At 40.6% G+C, this 16712-nt stretch overlaps 1 protein-coding gene across 4 annotated transcripts in view; it reads right to left on the bottom strand.

Moving 5' to 3' along the window:
• Positions 1–16712, bottom strand: part of JAKMIP2 (janus kinase and microtubule interacting protein 2) — a 177621-nt gene that overhangs the window by 71489 nt on the left and 89420 nt on the right. For all 4 annotated transcript variants that reach the window (XM_019414228.2, XM_019414229.2, XM_019414230.2 and 1 more), the window contains exon 2: positions 1640–1915. In XM_019414228.2, the coding sequence (XP_019269773.1) occupies positions 1640–1768 (129 nt within the window). In that variant the 5' untranslated portion in view covers positions 1769–1915. The remainder of the gene's footprint in view (positions 1–1639; positions 1916–16712) is intronic.

Here is a 16712-nt window from a genome sequence, read left to right as displayed (position 1 = left end):
GAGCCACCCAGGTGGCCCAATAATTAATTTTTTTAATGTTTATTCATTATTTTTGAGACAGGGACAGAGTGTGAGCAGGGGAGGGGCAAGATAGAGGGAGACACAGAATCCAAAGCAGGCTCCAGGCCCCAAGCTGTCAACACAGAGCCAACCACAGGGCTCGAACTCACAAACCATGAGATCATGACCTGAGCTGAAGGTAGACGCTCAACCAACTGAGCCACCCAGGCGCCCCAATAATTAAAATTTAATAGTAATGTCAAGGAAGAAGATATAGATAAAAAAGAATAAGGATATTGATTTTTGATCTATAGCTAGATCAGGAACATCTATTTGTGTTACTATAGAAAGAGTTATCTACATAGGGCAACTTTATGCTGGCAGTTGCCTGGTTTGGAGGGAGAAAAATGTCTCCTGTATGTCGGATATTTGAAAATACTTTCCTGTCTGTGACCCTATTTGATATCTGCACTACTCTGGAGAGATAAGTGTTAGCATATCCAGCTAAGAGATGAGATTCAGAGGAGTGAAGAGACTTTCCTAAATTGAGTTAGCAACTGACTCAGGTACAGAGGTATTAGAAAGAATATTACTATGAATAATTTTTTAGGAGTATACCAGGTGCCTGGCATCTCTCTGAGCGTGTGATACGAATTTTCTTATCCAATCATCATAACTGCTTTACATACTTGCTTAAGTGGAACCTCATCAGAGCTCTTGAGATAGTAGGATGTTGCTGACGAAGCTAAGGTATAAGGAATGAATCACCCTTCATTTGTTCCTCTGCTCAGTCGACAAACCCAGGCTAAGCTTTTCAGTTCTAGACATTTATTTAGGTTCTGGGGATAGAGGTCAGGTAGGACTCTGCTTTCTTGGAGATTACACTGGACAGCAGAAATAAGCACTAAACAAGTAAATAGATAAATACAGAAATCACTATTAAATGAATCAAAATAGGCTATGGAAGTAACTGGGCATGAGAATTGTACTATCTTAGAGACAGCGACAGATGGTAGGTACCAGAGCTGACATAGGAAAGAGCTACACAGCTGCCTGGGGGCAAAGGGGCAAAGGCCCTAAATGTGATCAGTGGATATTTTGATCCAGCAAAGATGATATAACAGAGTCACCCGGCATAAAGTACTGTGAGATTGCTCATCGAGGGGCGGAAGAGATATCCTGTGGTGGTAGGAAAACCCTTTGGCTTTGAGAAAGGTAAGAAGCCGCTGAAGGGTTTGAGAAGAGGAGTGACCTGATAGGATCTATTTTAGAAAGGCTGTCCTGTGCCATACCGGGAAGAACCCATAGAGGGCAGGGAGGAACTCGCCCAGGACAGGACAACTAAGAAGTGGTGGGAGGGAGTGGGGGTGGAGGTCGTCTCAATGATTATACCTGGTTTCCTGAACCAGGCTTCCTGAGGAGGCAGAGATCAGTCTCATGAGCATGTTATTTTCACCTTCTGCGAATCCTGTGCTCGAGTCCTGCCACACACACACACACACACACAAGAGAATCTCCATAAATACAGGGGTCGTTGCTCTTCTCAGAAAATGGCAGAGAGGAGCCACTGGGGTGGGCCAGCAGGCAGAGCTGGGCCAGAGCCGCTCTCCAGACTGTGGCCCCAAGGGACCTCACTCACCTTGGACTTCTCCTGATGCAGCTCTATCTGGATGTCGGTGAGCTTGGTTCTGAGGTCTTCATTGGCAGCTTGAAGGGCGACGATGAGCGCTTCGGGCTTCTCGCCCTTATTTCGCCCTTTCTTGGACATTGTTCCTTTCTAAAGGGAGTCTGCTGCTTTTTAATTCCTTTCAAACAGGTGCTGCCATGTTACTGCTTCTTCTCCTGGGGGCGATGTTTCAGCATCTACTGCGTGGTGCTCCTTGGTAAAGTCTCCTCAGCCGCTGCCCTGGAAGCCCTGATTAGAGGCAGAGACAGCGGTTACTGCTGTGGCAGAGACCTGGGAGAAGTGCCAGGCAGTGTCTCTCAGCCTGAGCAACATGTAGGAGCCTCCTCCTGAGGGATCCTGTCCCCAGATCCTCCCATCCACCTTGCACATAAATTTAGAGCGATCTTTCCAAAGATCTGGTCTGGTCATGTCAATGCCCTGCTCAAAATCCTCCAAAGACCTATGAGTATTTGAGTGTATCTTTCATATCTTGGAGTGCTCTTTATGTCTTTCAGCTCAGGTTCTCTTTCCCTCTCTCTCTGCCTCTACCCTGCTAGCACTCACTCATGCCACACACACACTCCCTCTCCCTCAAATAAAATGTAAAAAAATAAAAAAATAAATAAATAAGCACTAGTTCTTTCAGAAGTATAGACAAGGACTTCTCCCTCCAGTGGGGTGAGTAAGGAGTTTCCTTGAAGAAGGTGGCACTGGCCTGGAATTTGAGGAGTAGGATGTTAATGGATTTGGAAACAGGTGAAGCATCCTGAGCGAAAGAAATGGCAGGTGCTGATATACAACAAAAACAAACAAACAAACAAACAACCACAGTAACTATTTTGTGGGGAAAAAATGGGGGCCTGATCCATTAGGCAGAGTATGGTTGATGAGCACTAATACTGGACAGGGTGCCTGGAAATGACAGATTGTGGGAGATCTGGAACATCAACCTTAAAATTTTTGAATCTTACATTTTTAGTAAGCAATGGAAGCCATTGAAGTTTGTGGCAGGTGGATACCCTAAGAGGGAAATGCTTTGGTGTTGCCATTCTGATGGCAAAGTGGGGAGAAAATGCAGGTAGGGAGACTAGATAGAAGGCTACCGAACTTTCCAAGGTGAAGGATGATGAAGTCCTAAACAGACCAGTAGCAAGAAGAGAGTGAAAAAGAGGGAAGTGTCTTGATCTACAAATTCTTAAATGCTTCACAGGAACGGGATCAGAAAAATATGGGTATGAAACTGTTAAAGTCAATGGGAAAAACATGGCAAGATACTAGAGAAAGTTTGTCGCAAAACCTTTTTGAAAATTGGGTATTGTGTACACGGAGGTGCTTCAGTCCACAACTATGGGGAATTCCTACTGGTCACCCATATGTTCTGGCAGCTGCTGCTCTCTCAAGGCCCATGGTATACAGCCTGGAGGACCATGCTGGGATCCTGGGCTTCCTGCCATTTCTACGTGAGCACTGGGGCCCTGCCCTTTGGAGTGTGACCCTAGGGAAAGGGCTAGGGAGAGGTTAGGAGGTAGGGAGGACCAGTCTGTCTCCAGAAGTCATGGAACTATCCACCATTTTCCACCCTAATCTGGATGCTGGCGTTGTTCTTCATGCTTATTTTGCAAATGTTGCCAAAGTATTTAAGTGTACAGGTGGGAGATGTCTAAGAGGCCACCATTCTTTGCTTTTAGAGTTGAAATGAATTTAACAAGCTTTTATTGGATTTTTATGACAAACACTGCTAGGCACAAAGCTAAATGAGACAGTATTTAACTTCAAGAAGGTGCTAGGTGAGTAAACTCACACATGTATATTAACAGGTTTCTCTTCCTCTAGCTGATCTCTAAATATTGCTGGTCCCCAGGGTTCCCCAAAGTTATCTCCTCTGGTCCCACCTATAGAGTAATGACTCCCCATTTTATATCCATAGCCCTGACCGTTCCCCAAATCCTGACTCACATATTCAACATCTTACTTACCAATTCTACCGGGATATTTGACTGGCCTATCTATCAAACCTAACCTAAAACATGGATGTCTTTATTACTAGTCCCTCACAGCCTTATTCCCTCCAGGTTTCCCATATCAATAAATGCACCACGACAGGCCCAGTTGTTCAGATCTAAGCTTAGAAGCCATCCTTTTTTCTTGTAGCCATTATTTCTCTTCTCTAGTCCACCAAGGGTCCTGTTTGTGTTTCCTATAAAATATGACTCCCTTTGGTCAACTTCTCTCAAACCCCTATGGTGCTGCCAGAACACAAAAAAAGGAGGAATTTGAGGAAAGCTTCATAGTCACTTCATAGCCTTATGGTCTTCCTGGATGAAATAAGGCTTTCCTTTTCTTCTTTTTAATATATTTATTTTTGAGAGAGAGAGAGAGAGAGAGAGAGAGAGAGAGAGAGAAGCGTGCATGTATACGAGTGGGGGAGGGGCGGGGGGGGGGGGAGAGAGGATCTGAAGCGGGCTCTGTACTCCCAAACTGCGCTCAAACTCATAAACTGCAAGATCATGACCTGAGCTGAAGTTGGATGGTTAACCGACATCGGAGATACAGAAATGGCAGAGAAACAGCTTTTGGAGTCACAAATTTGCCAATGTATTTAGAGAAGGTTGTGACCTGGGAGAAGACAAACGGGGGTTAGATCACACAGGTTCCTGCATGATCAGTGGTTAGATATCATTGCTAATGATTAGATTTCATTATGTAGAAATGAAACAGTTGAATAGAAGTGTAATAATAAAAGCTTATACTGACTGACTGCTATGAGCTCGACATTGGACTAAGCACTTAACATACTGCTTTCATTTCATCCTCACTAAAATTAGGGGGAAATGATTCACAGAGAGAGTAAGTAACTTGCCTAAAATGCCTGAGTTCATAGCTGATGGGGCCTTCATGCAAGACTGGGACCCAGGCTTTGATGTCCTGGGCTGCACTGCCTCATTTTAGAGGCATTTTAGAGAGGTAGCTCATTTTGCATTTTAGAGAGGTAGCTCAGGCAGTGTGAGGGAAGGTGAGTTCCTAGGAAGAGAGAGACTAGAGGCAGGAAATTAAGTTGCTTCACTGCTTCACTGGTCGGGGCAGACGTAATACAGCCCTGAACCTACCCATGGCCACGGGGATGAAAAATGATGTGGCAACTCTGACACATGGAGACTTTGATGGATTCATGTCTTGCTTTTAAACTTTATTAGTGGTTTGAACATTCTTCTCTGCCATTGTAAATAACGAGTACCAGCTTTGTGGTATTGCTCGCAACAATAATGTGCAATGCCACAGTCACAGTTTACATTTTAATTTATAATCCTTTCTCCCAAATATAATATTATGTGCTTGACTTCATGATTTTTTTGTCTGGCAATTATTTTGAGTTTAGTCCCATAAAGGCTAGGGAAAAGAAAAGGGTTACAAAATTTGAAACATGTTCAGGACAGAAAAAAGCATCACAGAAAGTTAGCAATAGAATCAACTTATGGATACCATAAGGTGAGCATTTATTCATAAGGATGGTCCCGTACATCCACCTAGTGAAGGGGAACTTTCTGGAGTCTTTTCCAGTTGTGACGAGGATCTGGCAATCTCATGATTCTCGAGTATAATTTTACTACAATGTCTCTGTCACTTTGTGCTGCATTTCCCCCCTTTTGGACAGCTTTACTGAGATACAATTCACATAAACAATGTACACTTTTAAAGTGTATTACTTCAGTGGTTTTAGCATATTTGCAATATTGTGCAATCATCACCGCAATGAATTTCAGAATTTTTTATCACCCCCAAAAGAAACCCTATACCCGTAAGCAGTCATCGCTTATTCCTCACCAAACTCTCCCAGCCCTAGGCGATCACTAATCTATTTTTTTCTCTTTATGGATTTGCCTATTCTGAACATTTTGGAAATTATTTTTTATCTTTTTTATGTAGACTTCACACACAGCACAGAGCCCAATGTGAGGCGTGAACTCACAAACCCTGAGATCAAGACCTGAGCTGAGATCAAGAGTTGTACGCTTAACCAACTGAGCCACCCAGACGCCTCTATTCTGAACATTGTGTATTAAATAGAATTATATGATATGTGTCTAGCTTCTTCCACTATAGCATAATATTTTCAAGGTTCACTCACATTGTAACATGTGCAGATATTTCATTTCTTTTCATTGCTGAGTAATATTCCCTCGTATGGCTAAAACTGCATTTCATTTACCCAGTCATCAGTTGATGGACACTCGTACTGCCTTTGCTTAAGTGGCCTGAGGACAGCCCTCCAGAGAAGCTGTCAGCCTTGTAAAGGGATGCCATCCCTGAAAGGAGTGTGCTGGAGAGCATAAAGGAATGCTTTAAGGTGTCACTGCATGCAGATGGAATGTTTCTGGACCACCCGAGGAGTCTTTGTCAATGACAATGTCCAACACAGCAGATGACCTGGAGGAGGAATGGAAGCCTTATTCAATTAAGCCCCAATCCTCTTAAAGATATCAGATAATTAAGAGATAACCTCTCAGGAATCCTTGTATTTTAAAACAAGGATCGTTGTTTAAGAATAACCAAACGTTGTTTGAGAGGGGAATATAAAGTACTATGGCATTGGAGTGTTGGACGATTATACAGAAAAATGTAAGTGATAGTCTCACATAGTTCATGACACAGAGTTGCCACTTACTGAGTGCTTTCTATTTCTACTATTGGCTAAGGTTGTATAAACAAAATAGTTTGTTAAGCGCTGTCCTCAAGAAGCTTAAATTGAGTAAGAATGATGGAAGACATGGAAAAAATAGTAATTCAAATGTCACACTTACGGAAAGACTCTAATACGAAAAAAAGCTGTTCTTATTCTTGGTTCTAAACAATCTCATTTAGGCACTGGCACAAAACCCAAGAGAGAGAAAGCAAGGAGAGAGGGGAGTGACATGAACATGAGCAGAGGAGGCCTTTTTGCTTCCTCACCCTGGTTTATCCTTGCACACCCCTTCTGGAGACTGTAAATAGGATGCTGCTTTTGGAGTTATCTTGAGATCATCTACTTTCAGGTGTAGCCCTTTTATGTCTTTTACTGTTTAAGGAACATCAAGCAGTTATTTTTAGAACAAAATGTCCAGGTTTAAAAATTCTCATTCAGCATTATTCTCTTTTAAAGACATCCACACTTTAAGATTTTAAAATATCAAGAAATTTAAAAAGGAACCCCCATGCACTATTTGTGGGAATGCAAACTGGTGTAGCCACTGTGGAAAACTGTATGGAGGTTCCTCAAAAAGTTAAAAATAGAATTACCCTATGATCCAGTAATTCCACTGGGCATTTACCCAAAGAATATGAAAACACTAATTTGAAAAGATACATGCACTCTTATGTTTATTGCAGCATTATTTAGAATAGCCAAATTACGGAAGTAGCCCAAGTATCCATCAATGGATGAATGGACAAAGACGATGTGGAATAAAAGGATATTGGAATAAAATATCCCTTGAATATTTATCCAATGGAATAAAAGAATAAAACCTTGTCATTTGTGACAATATGGATGGTCTAAAGGGTATGACTCATATGTGAAATTTCACTCATATGTGAAATTTAAGAAAGAAAACAGAGAAAAACCAAAAAAAACAACTCTCAACTACAGAGAACAAACTGATGGTTACCAGAGGGGAGATGGGTGAGGGAATGGGTAAAATAGGTGATGCAGATTAAGAATACACTTATCAAGGAGCGCCTGGGTGGCTTAGTCCGTTGGGTATCCAACTTTGGGTCATGTCACGATCTCGCTGTTCGTGAGTTTTAGCCCTGCTTTGGACTCTGCTGACAGCTTAGAGCCTGCAGCCGGATTCTATGTCTCCCTCTCTCTCTCTGACCCTTTCCCACTAGCACGCTCTCTCTCTCTCCCTCTCTCTCTCAAAAAATGAATAAACATTAAAAAGTTTTTAATTAAAAAAAGGAATACACTTATCAAAAATAAAAGAAGAAAGGGGTGCCTGGGTGGCTCATTCACTTAAGTGTCCAATTTCAGCTCAGGTCATGATCCCATGGTCTGTGAGTTTGAGCCCCGTATCAGGCTCTGTGCTGACGGCTCAGAGCCTGGAGCCTGCTTCAGAGTCTGTGTGTCCTTCTCTCTCTCTGCCCCTCCCCCGCTTATGCTCTATCTCTCTCTCTCTCTCAAAAATAAATAAATATTAAAAGAAATTTAAAAAAGGGGCGCCTGGGTGGCGCAGTCGGTTAAGCGTCCGACTTCAGCCAGGTCACGATCTCGCGGTCCGTGAGTTCGAGCCCCGCGTCAGGCTCTGGGCTGATGGCTCGGAGCCTGGAGCCTGTTTCCGATTCTGTGTCTCCCTCTCTCTCTGCCCCTCCCCCGTTCATGCTCTGTCTCTCTCTGTCCCAAAAATAAAAAAAAAATAAAAATAAAATAAAAATAAAAAAAAAAAAAAGAAATTTAAAAAAGAGTACACTTATCATGAAGACCTCTGAGTAATATATAGAATGGCTGAAATCACTACATTACACACCTAAAACTAATACAACACTGTATGTCAACTATATGGGAATGTTTTTAAAAAACAAAAATTAGAAATGTTTATTAAATTAGTTTATAAATATTTAAGTATGATGAATCTATGCTATTGATCATAGAATATAATTCTGGTTGCATAGTTTGTCCAAGAAAGTAAAAATATCCTAGATATTCTGATACTTTAATGTCCAACTACACTGTCTACTTGCTCTCACATCCTAGGATACCACACGATTCTTTGTCAGGAGCATGGCCCCATATTTGGTCAAGAAAATGTGGCCACTATTTATGGAGCACTGTTCTTGTCTAGTCATAGATGTTAAAAAATCTAAGCATTGGTTCTATCCTCCAATGGCTTCCAACCTATAAAAGGAGACAAACGTCTGTAAAGAGAAAACAAATTCTAGAAAGCAGTGAATGCTATAGTTGGTACATGTTGTGGGAGTAGCTTAGTTTGGACTGAGGAAGATGAAGAATTGATAGAGAAGGTGTCATGTGAGCTGAGTCTAAATGATGTTGTGTAGCTTATTGGGTTCTTACTCTGTGCTGGGCACTATGCTATGGCACACTAACATTAGGTACATTAACTCACTGAATTGTTCCAATCCACCCTTTCAGATATTTCGTCTTACTATTTCTTAGGCAGGAACTGAGTATCAGAGAGGTTAATTAACTTGAGAAAAATTACACAGCTAAGAAATGGCAGAGCTGCAACTCAAATATGCCATCTGTCCATCTCCAAAGCTTCTTAACACTTTCATTACCACTGTCCTGAAAGTCAGGCAGGATTCAGCTCTGACTGTGCATAGGCTAAAGAGGTGGGCAGAAGTGTGCCACTGTCAACTGGGGGCTTACAAAAAAGAATGGTAGGATGTAGTGGTTAAGAGATTAGAATCTGAAATCAGAAAAAGTGGCTTTGAATCAACCTTCCTAGCTAGATCTTCTTGAGAAGCTATTTAAACTCTCCAAGCTTTAGTTTCTTTACTGTAAAATGGGGAAAGGGATACATCAACTTCACTGAGCTCCTGCAAGGAGTAAATAAGCTAAAGTGTGTCAAATAATTAGGCAAATTATTATTACCATCATTACCATGGTTATTCTCTTTCTAGGAGCTAACTATCCACTAAAAGCCAGTTTAGATTTTAAGAGAAGAAGAAACATATTTGTCACCTATTCACGTTAAAAAGACAGACCAGGAAAAGCACAGAGATCCCTGGGAAGACTAATGGAATTCATGTTTATGCTTTTGGGGAAATGGGACCTGCATTGGCAGGATCAGTATTCCCAGGAGTCTTGGCTTTGCAGTTGGTTTTGCCCTAAGCTATAGGCTGGATAAAGTCATTATTAATCTTGGAGGTTCCAATAAGGTTGTTGCCTCTGAGTCATAATTTGCAAAGCAACTGTAATATAAAAGGGCTGACGTTCCTAAATGTGAAGCTAAAGGCTCCAACACTTCTCTGGGATTAATATTTGAGTATGTCCACTCTACAAAGCCGTGGTAGTTTGTTTCAGCCATTCCCACTTTTTTCCTAAAGACGATGCTCTGAGTCCAATGTTATTAGTATTTAAAATGAACGAATTAAACTGCTTACTTGATGCCTGGTGATCTGCAGAGACATATTAGCACTTCTTAAACCTTTCTGTATGCAGGAAACAAATCTCACTGCGCATCCATGAACTTGACACAGCGATTTAATATAAAGGACGAGGGGGTGCTGTTTAAATCAGTCCGACCCTGGAGTCCTAGTTTCCCTATATAAAGGGGATGTGGTGGTGTGGCCACGGCATCAAAAGACTTTTTATGCATTACACATCTATTAGAAGAAAATGAATCTGAAAGGCTGACATTCAGCATTGTAGCAATTATGCATCTTCAAGATTGTAGGGGTACCGGGCATGTATGTCTTTTTATGTTTGTTTTTTCTCTCTCTCCTAGTCTTCCACTGAAATACCCTCTTTATCACCTAATAATATTAGCAATCATTATTATCATAAAGTATTTAAAGTTAACGTGTTAAGTTTTCATATTAATGAAATGCTTTTTTCCTATTAATGAATGCTAAATAAAACCCAAAACTTATTAGTCCTGAAAGATGTGTTTTTTAGATCTCAGGTTCAAAAATTTACATCAGAAATATACTTCATAAAATGTAGAATAAGAGAGAGATTTTAGCACACATATAAGAGATATCTAACCTCTTTAAGGGGGCTTGTCAGGAAGGTTTGGTAGAAGTGATGTCAAATTTGGGATCCAAACCAGGTAGGATTCATCCAGAAATGCTTTATTCCGCAAACCCTTGGCTTTGCTCATGCATGCCTTTCCCTTTCTCAAAATCCTGGTGATCTCCCTTGCATCTTTTAGGGCCCAGGTCTGATGTCATCGTGTATTACTTTCCTTTGCACGTTTTCACCACGCCCTGACAGAATAAGTTATTCCCTCATCTGGATTTCCATTTCCACTTTGAAGACACTTATTACAGTATTCATCACTCATTCCTTAATCTATTTATTCATCAATTCACATGTATTGATGAAGCACCTTGAGGAGACGGGTGTCTGTGCTAAACATGAGAGACGGGGTCCTTGTCCTTCCCAGAGGAAGAGTCAGCAATTTTGTACAGTGTGGCAGTTGCACATATGATAGGAGATAGGAATCACAGGAGCCTTGGTGGGTCAGGAGGGACTGCTTAGGAAAAGTGATACATAACAAAGATGTGTAAGATGAGAAGGAATCGGCCATAAAGGGTTTGAGGGGGAAAAAAGAATGTTCCAGGTGGACAAAGCACAGAGTATGAAGGTCTACAGGTAAAAGAGAATATGAATGATGCTGTGGGAAAAAATATAGGCAGGAGCTCAGAGGAGGAAAGGTTAAGAGATGAGTTTACAGAGGTAGGCAGAGAGGGGCTGGCAGTCTCAGCAACACCAGAGGATATGGACTCCATGCCCACAGCAATGTGGAGTCACCAAAGGGTTCATACAGGGGAGGGACTTATCACATTTTGGTTTTAGTAATAATCCTCTGGCAACAGAGGATGGAATGGACTACAGAGGTAAACAGAGATGCAGAAAGAAAATTTAGGAGACTGTCGCCATAATTCATTTACACTGTAGTTATTTTTTAGGCGACTGAGTCCCTTAACTTAAGGGCAAAACTGTGTTTTAGTCATCTTTGTACTCATAGTACCTGTCACAGTGACGACCACGAAATTCAACTGAATTAATATTGATCCAAACCCAGGGAGAACAACTGAGATTGAGGGATATAGTTCACAATTTTTATAAAGATCATTTGTAATAAGGTTTATGATGGGAAATTTCTTTTACTTTGCAGGAGCCCTTGAATGACTGTTTTGATTTCAGGCAAAAGTTAAAGCTTGGTGTAACAATTAAATAAACAATAAAACTTAATAAGTTTTTATTTAAGCCATGTGTTGAAATTTCATAGTCCTTGCTGCTATCCATCATGCTCCCAAGCTTAATTTCACTCCTCGGCACTGAGTAAGTCATCTTGCACCGTGATCTTTTGTCTGGATTTAGAAGGCTTTCAGAAGGACTAGTGTGGCAAAATAACTCTCTCAGTGCTTTATCAACTTCTTTGCATTGTCCTTTCTTTCCGTATTCGAAGTATTTTGCAGCTGTTATAGAATGAAAAGTACCAACTTCACTGGATGTGGAGGAGAAATCCCAAACACAGCAGGAAACAATTATGTGTTCAAGGTCAGATAGCAAGAAACATGTCTCAGAGCCCCTTCCTCAGGCAGGCATTCGGTGTCTGTACGCTCTTATTAAAAACAAACTGGCATATTAAGTTAAAGCAAAATACCCAAATCAATGAAGGAAGTGGTCCTCAGATAAGTATATTTATAAGTGACAGCAAGCTTTCCTATTTTAGGTATAAGTAAAACATGTATAACCTCTTCTGCTGTTTCCTTGTTTTCAAAGGCCTTGAATTAAAAAAAAAAACAAAACACCAAAAAACACCTATCATAGAAAAGCACCTTTGCAAAGTGTCAAAACATGAGCAGAAATTTCTATATATAGGAGGTGGATAACATGTACCTGCTATTTAAAAAAAATGACAGAACAATATCTGTATTCAGATTTTCATTGATTAATATGACTTAAGTAAAAGCACATAAACTTCTGCATATACTATATGGTTCTATTAGAACTGCAGTTAATTTTCCATATTCTACTGAAGAGAAACTGGCTGTCACCATTTTCCCTATGATAAAATATAGCATAAAGTAGTATAATAAAGTATAGACCATTATAGATTATTCCCATTTTAACATTTAGGATTTTGTTTTGAGTTCTGTCCCAGAGGCCAATGTTTAACTACATTTTTTTTTCAGTTGATGGGATCTCAGAAGCAAGCCTGTGAGGTGGACTAATGGAAGGTAGTCAACCTAACCCCAACGTAAGTCATGTGCTATAGGAAAATAATTTTAAGAAACAAATGAACTATTCTCTCTTGAACCACAGTTATCTGCAAAGTACTGTGTTACAGTGAAGTTGATGTATTATGTATGTACCAAACAAACCTGCATATACCATGTGTCAAAGGAATGGGGAAAACACACACACGTGTGTGCACACACACACAAACAAGAGGAAGAGCAGCATGAAGGCAAGGACTCTCCATCCCTGGCTCCTTGCGAATCTCAGGGCCTAACACAGTGCCAAGCACAAAGTAGATTCTGAATAAAAACTTCTGAATAATGGAATGACTTCACCAAAAAAGAAGTCCTTATGGTTAAGGTTGGGACCTGAATGATGAAGAGGAATCAAGGAAAGACAGGAAGGTAGGACAAGGGGAAGATAAGTGTGAGGAATACATTATAGATCACAATGTCTGGTGTGCAAGGTTCATTGTGAGGAACCAATGAAAGGACAAGTAGAGAAATAAAGAAAGAGTAGATTATGCACAAGTAGATTATGCATGAGTTGACCTAGATACCGAATTTACATCTTGTTATAATAAATACTGAGGATCTGATAAACATATTTAAGAGGAGATGTATGATCCAATTTTTTAAAAGGAAGATTAATCTTGAAGTTGTGTGCAGAGCGGAATGGAACAGAAAGGAAATGGAGGTTAGAAGTCCACAGAGGAATCCAGTGCCAATGTTCAGATAGAGAGGACGTTTGTATTAGGATGGAGAGTAGAAAAGCTTTTTCTTACCAAAGCTAAAAGAACTTGTATTCATCTCACCATCACCATTCTCTTGATCATCACTCTACACCTTTTTGCTTTATCGAGTACGTCATATGTGCCGAGCACTGCACAAAATGTGCTTGTGCACGTTCTCCCATTTCAGACTTAGAACAAGGCAATGAGACACATGCAGTTACTATTCTCCACGGATCAATGAGAGAACTGAGTTGACAGGAGACCCATTCTGTTAATCAGAGACAGAGCTAGGGAAATGGCACAATCAAGGTGTGTGTGACTCAGAAGCTTCTTACGGACTTGAGTCATTATGCTTCTCTCCATCTGGTGGGTGGTGTTTGAAGAGTCCACATAATGTGCTGACTTGGGGAAGTAATGATAGAAAGAAGGGAAGGTCAAAGATGACAACCCACTCTTGCACATGGGACATTAGAAGAATGTGGGTACTGTCCACAGACTCGTGAGATGAGTCATACAAGTGCTTAGAAATAACAAGACCTGGGGTGCCCGGGTGGCTCAGCTGGTTAAGACTTCGACTTCCACTCAGGTCATGATCTCACAGTTTGTGAGTTCGAGCCCCACATCAGGGTCTGTGCTGACAGCTCAGAGCCTGGAGTCTGCTTTGGATTCTGTGTTTCCCTCTCCCCCCACCCCTCCCTTGCTGTGTGTCTCTCTCTCAAAGATAAACATTAAAAAAATTAAAAGAAATCACAAGACCTAATATTTTCAGGGTGTTTAACATAAGCCAGGCATCACACTAAATAACATGTATTCATTTTCTCATTTAATCCACAACATTATAAATATTACAGATAAGGGGGAAAAAGCCCCCCAAATAGATATGGATTGTGTAAAATTACATTGGTGATAAACAGCAAAGTCAGGACATAACACAGACAGTCTCGTGCCAGAGACTGTTTACCCAACAGCTATGCCAGACCAGAAATACTCTAGTTTTTTTTTTTTTAGAGAAATCACGTTTGAGGGCATGCAGTAGCATCATTTAATTATAAAATTAGATTTATAATTTTTTGAAAATTTTATTTATTTTTAAGTAATCTCTACACCCAACATGGTGCTTGAATTCATGACCCTGAGATCAAGAGTCCTGTGCTTTATTGAGCGAGTCAAGCACCCGCAATGATTTGTTGATTTATATACCTACTTAAAAAATTTTTCTCCACAACTTATTCGAAAACAATGTCCAAACCCTCAATCAAATAAATGCACTTCAACATACTAAGATTACAGGCATGTAACATGAAGTATATAGGACGTGTGTATACATACTGATAGGTGTTTAAATGGCAATAGTTTTCTTTGAGTGGTAGAGGCTGAGAGATCTTAATTTAAAATTCTTTTTTTTTTAATTTTTTAACATTTATTTATTATTATTGAGAAACAGACAGACCATGAGCATAGGAGGGGCAGAGAGAGGGGGAGACAAAGAATCTGAAGCAGGCTCTGGGCTCTGAGTTGTCAGCACAGAGCCCGACGTGGGGCTTGAACTCACAAACCGCCAGATCATGACCTGAGCCAAAGTCAGACGCTTAACTGACTGAGCCACTCAGGCGCCCCTGAATTTAAACTTCTTAAGGCTTTTCTTCCCCCACCCCCACCCCAGATTTCTATAATAATTGTTATGTAACTTCTATAATCTGAATGAAATAATGTTTGGGGGGGGGGCAATGAAGAACTCAGTAAGGAAAGAGGAGCAAACAGAAAGAAAGTAAGGTAGAAAACTAGCTAGAGCTGGGAGTGAGCTTGGAACACACAGGCATGCTTTCAATATCACATTATGAAAAGCTGGAATTAATGCAAACAGAAATTTTGTCCCTGAATCTGAAATGCTTTGGACTCTAAAATGCCCCTTCTCTCTGCTGAAGAGAGAACCAGCCATTAGACACAACAAGTCACAGCACAATTGTTCACTCAGTAAAGCCGGACAGCTGAAATCAACAAGATCAGAACAAACTCCTGAATGGATGCCAGGCCCCTTCTCAGGAAGGGACTATGCAGTCAATTAGATTGGACCTTGAATAAATTGTTTTTTGGAAATCACAGGGAACACTGTTTTTTATCAAACCTTTCTCTTTTTTCACTGCCTGCCAGCCTCTCCCATGTATATCTTACAGACTTGAGAGTACACATCACTCAGGGAATTAAATTGTATTACCTATGAAATTAACTTTCCTTCCTTCAATATCTCTATCCTTTTTTGCTTCATAGAGGCAGAGATTTTCCTGGGCCTGTTCACCACTTTATACAGAGTGCTTAGCATAGAACCTGATGGTAGGTACTCAGATATAAAAATGTTTGTTGAAGTAAGGGAATGGAGCCAAAATGCAATTTTCTTTTCTTTCTTTCTTTCCTTTTTTTTTTTTTTTTTTAGAGAGAGAGGATGCAAATGAGTGAGGGCAGATAGGGAGAGGGAGAAGGAGAGAGTCAGAGTGGAGCCCCATGTGGGCTCGAGCTCACTTGTTGCAGGGCTCGAACTCACAAACTGTGAGATCGCGACCTGAGCTGCACTCAGATGCTTAACCAATTGAGCCGCCCAGGCGCCCCCAAAATGGAATTTTCAATGGCGAGAATAAAGAACTCCTTTAAAGCCACAAAATATTAATGTTGTTCTCCCAAAGAAGGACTATTACCGAAGGAGGTGTAATTCAAGATTGACTTAAGCATATTGCTATCTTACCCTATGTTAAACTCTGGGGTATATTAATAATATCTAAGTACTCAGAAATTTAAGTAATATACTTTCAAATGTAAGCAATTTACATCTAAGAAATACATTTTCCTCCAGTACTTTTCCTTGACTTATTACTTCCTGACAGAGAAAGTAGGAATTATAGTTTCTCACTTGAAACTCAATACTTTCAAACTATTTCTATAGACAGTCTTATTAGGAAAAGCAGTCTCAAAGCTCACCAGTTTTTCTCCACATGGAACCTACAGGAAGATTCTGAGAGCCAAACTTCCTCTTTGGATTGTAAGCAATCTTTGATATTCCAAAGCCCTGGGGCCTTGGCCTATAACATTCTACATCACAATAGCATTTGTATAGATAATTATTAAACTTCATCTGCTTACTCACCTCATACTGTGACAGATGAAAGCTACTGGTACTGCTAATCATCGTCATCATTATTATTGGCCATTTACTCCTGCTGGCCACAGTGCTAAGCTATTTACAAGCATTATCTTTTCAGTGCTCTGAAGGGTGTTAAAAGTCATCTAGTCCAGCTCTGAATGCATGATTTATGAATCCTCTCGACACCTCCCCAGTTGGAGACACCAACATCCAAATAATGAACCGCAGGCCTGAAGATGTGATGAGTGTTGCAACAGAGGAGGAAAGCAGACAC

The sequence above is a fragment of the Panthera pardus genome, unplaced genomic scaffold (genome assembly GCF_024362965.1).
Source record: "Panthera pardus isolate Hobbes unplaced genomic scaffold, ASM2436296v1 HiC_scaffold_2, whole genome shotgun sequence".
In the NCBI taxonomy this organism is placed as follows: Eukaryota; Metazoa; Chordata; class Mammalia; order Carnivora; family Felidae; genus Panthera; species Panthera pardus.
The sequence above is the reverse complement of the archived record's forward strand: the minus strand, read 5'-3'. Positions and strand labels throughout refer to the sequence as shown.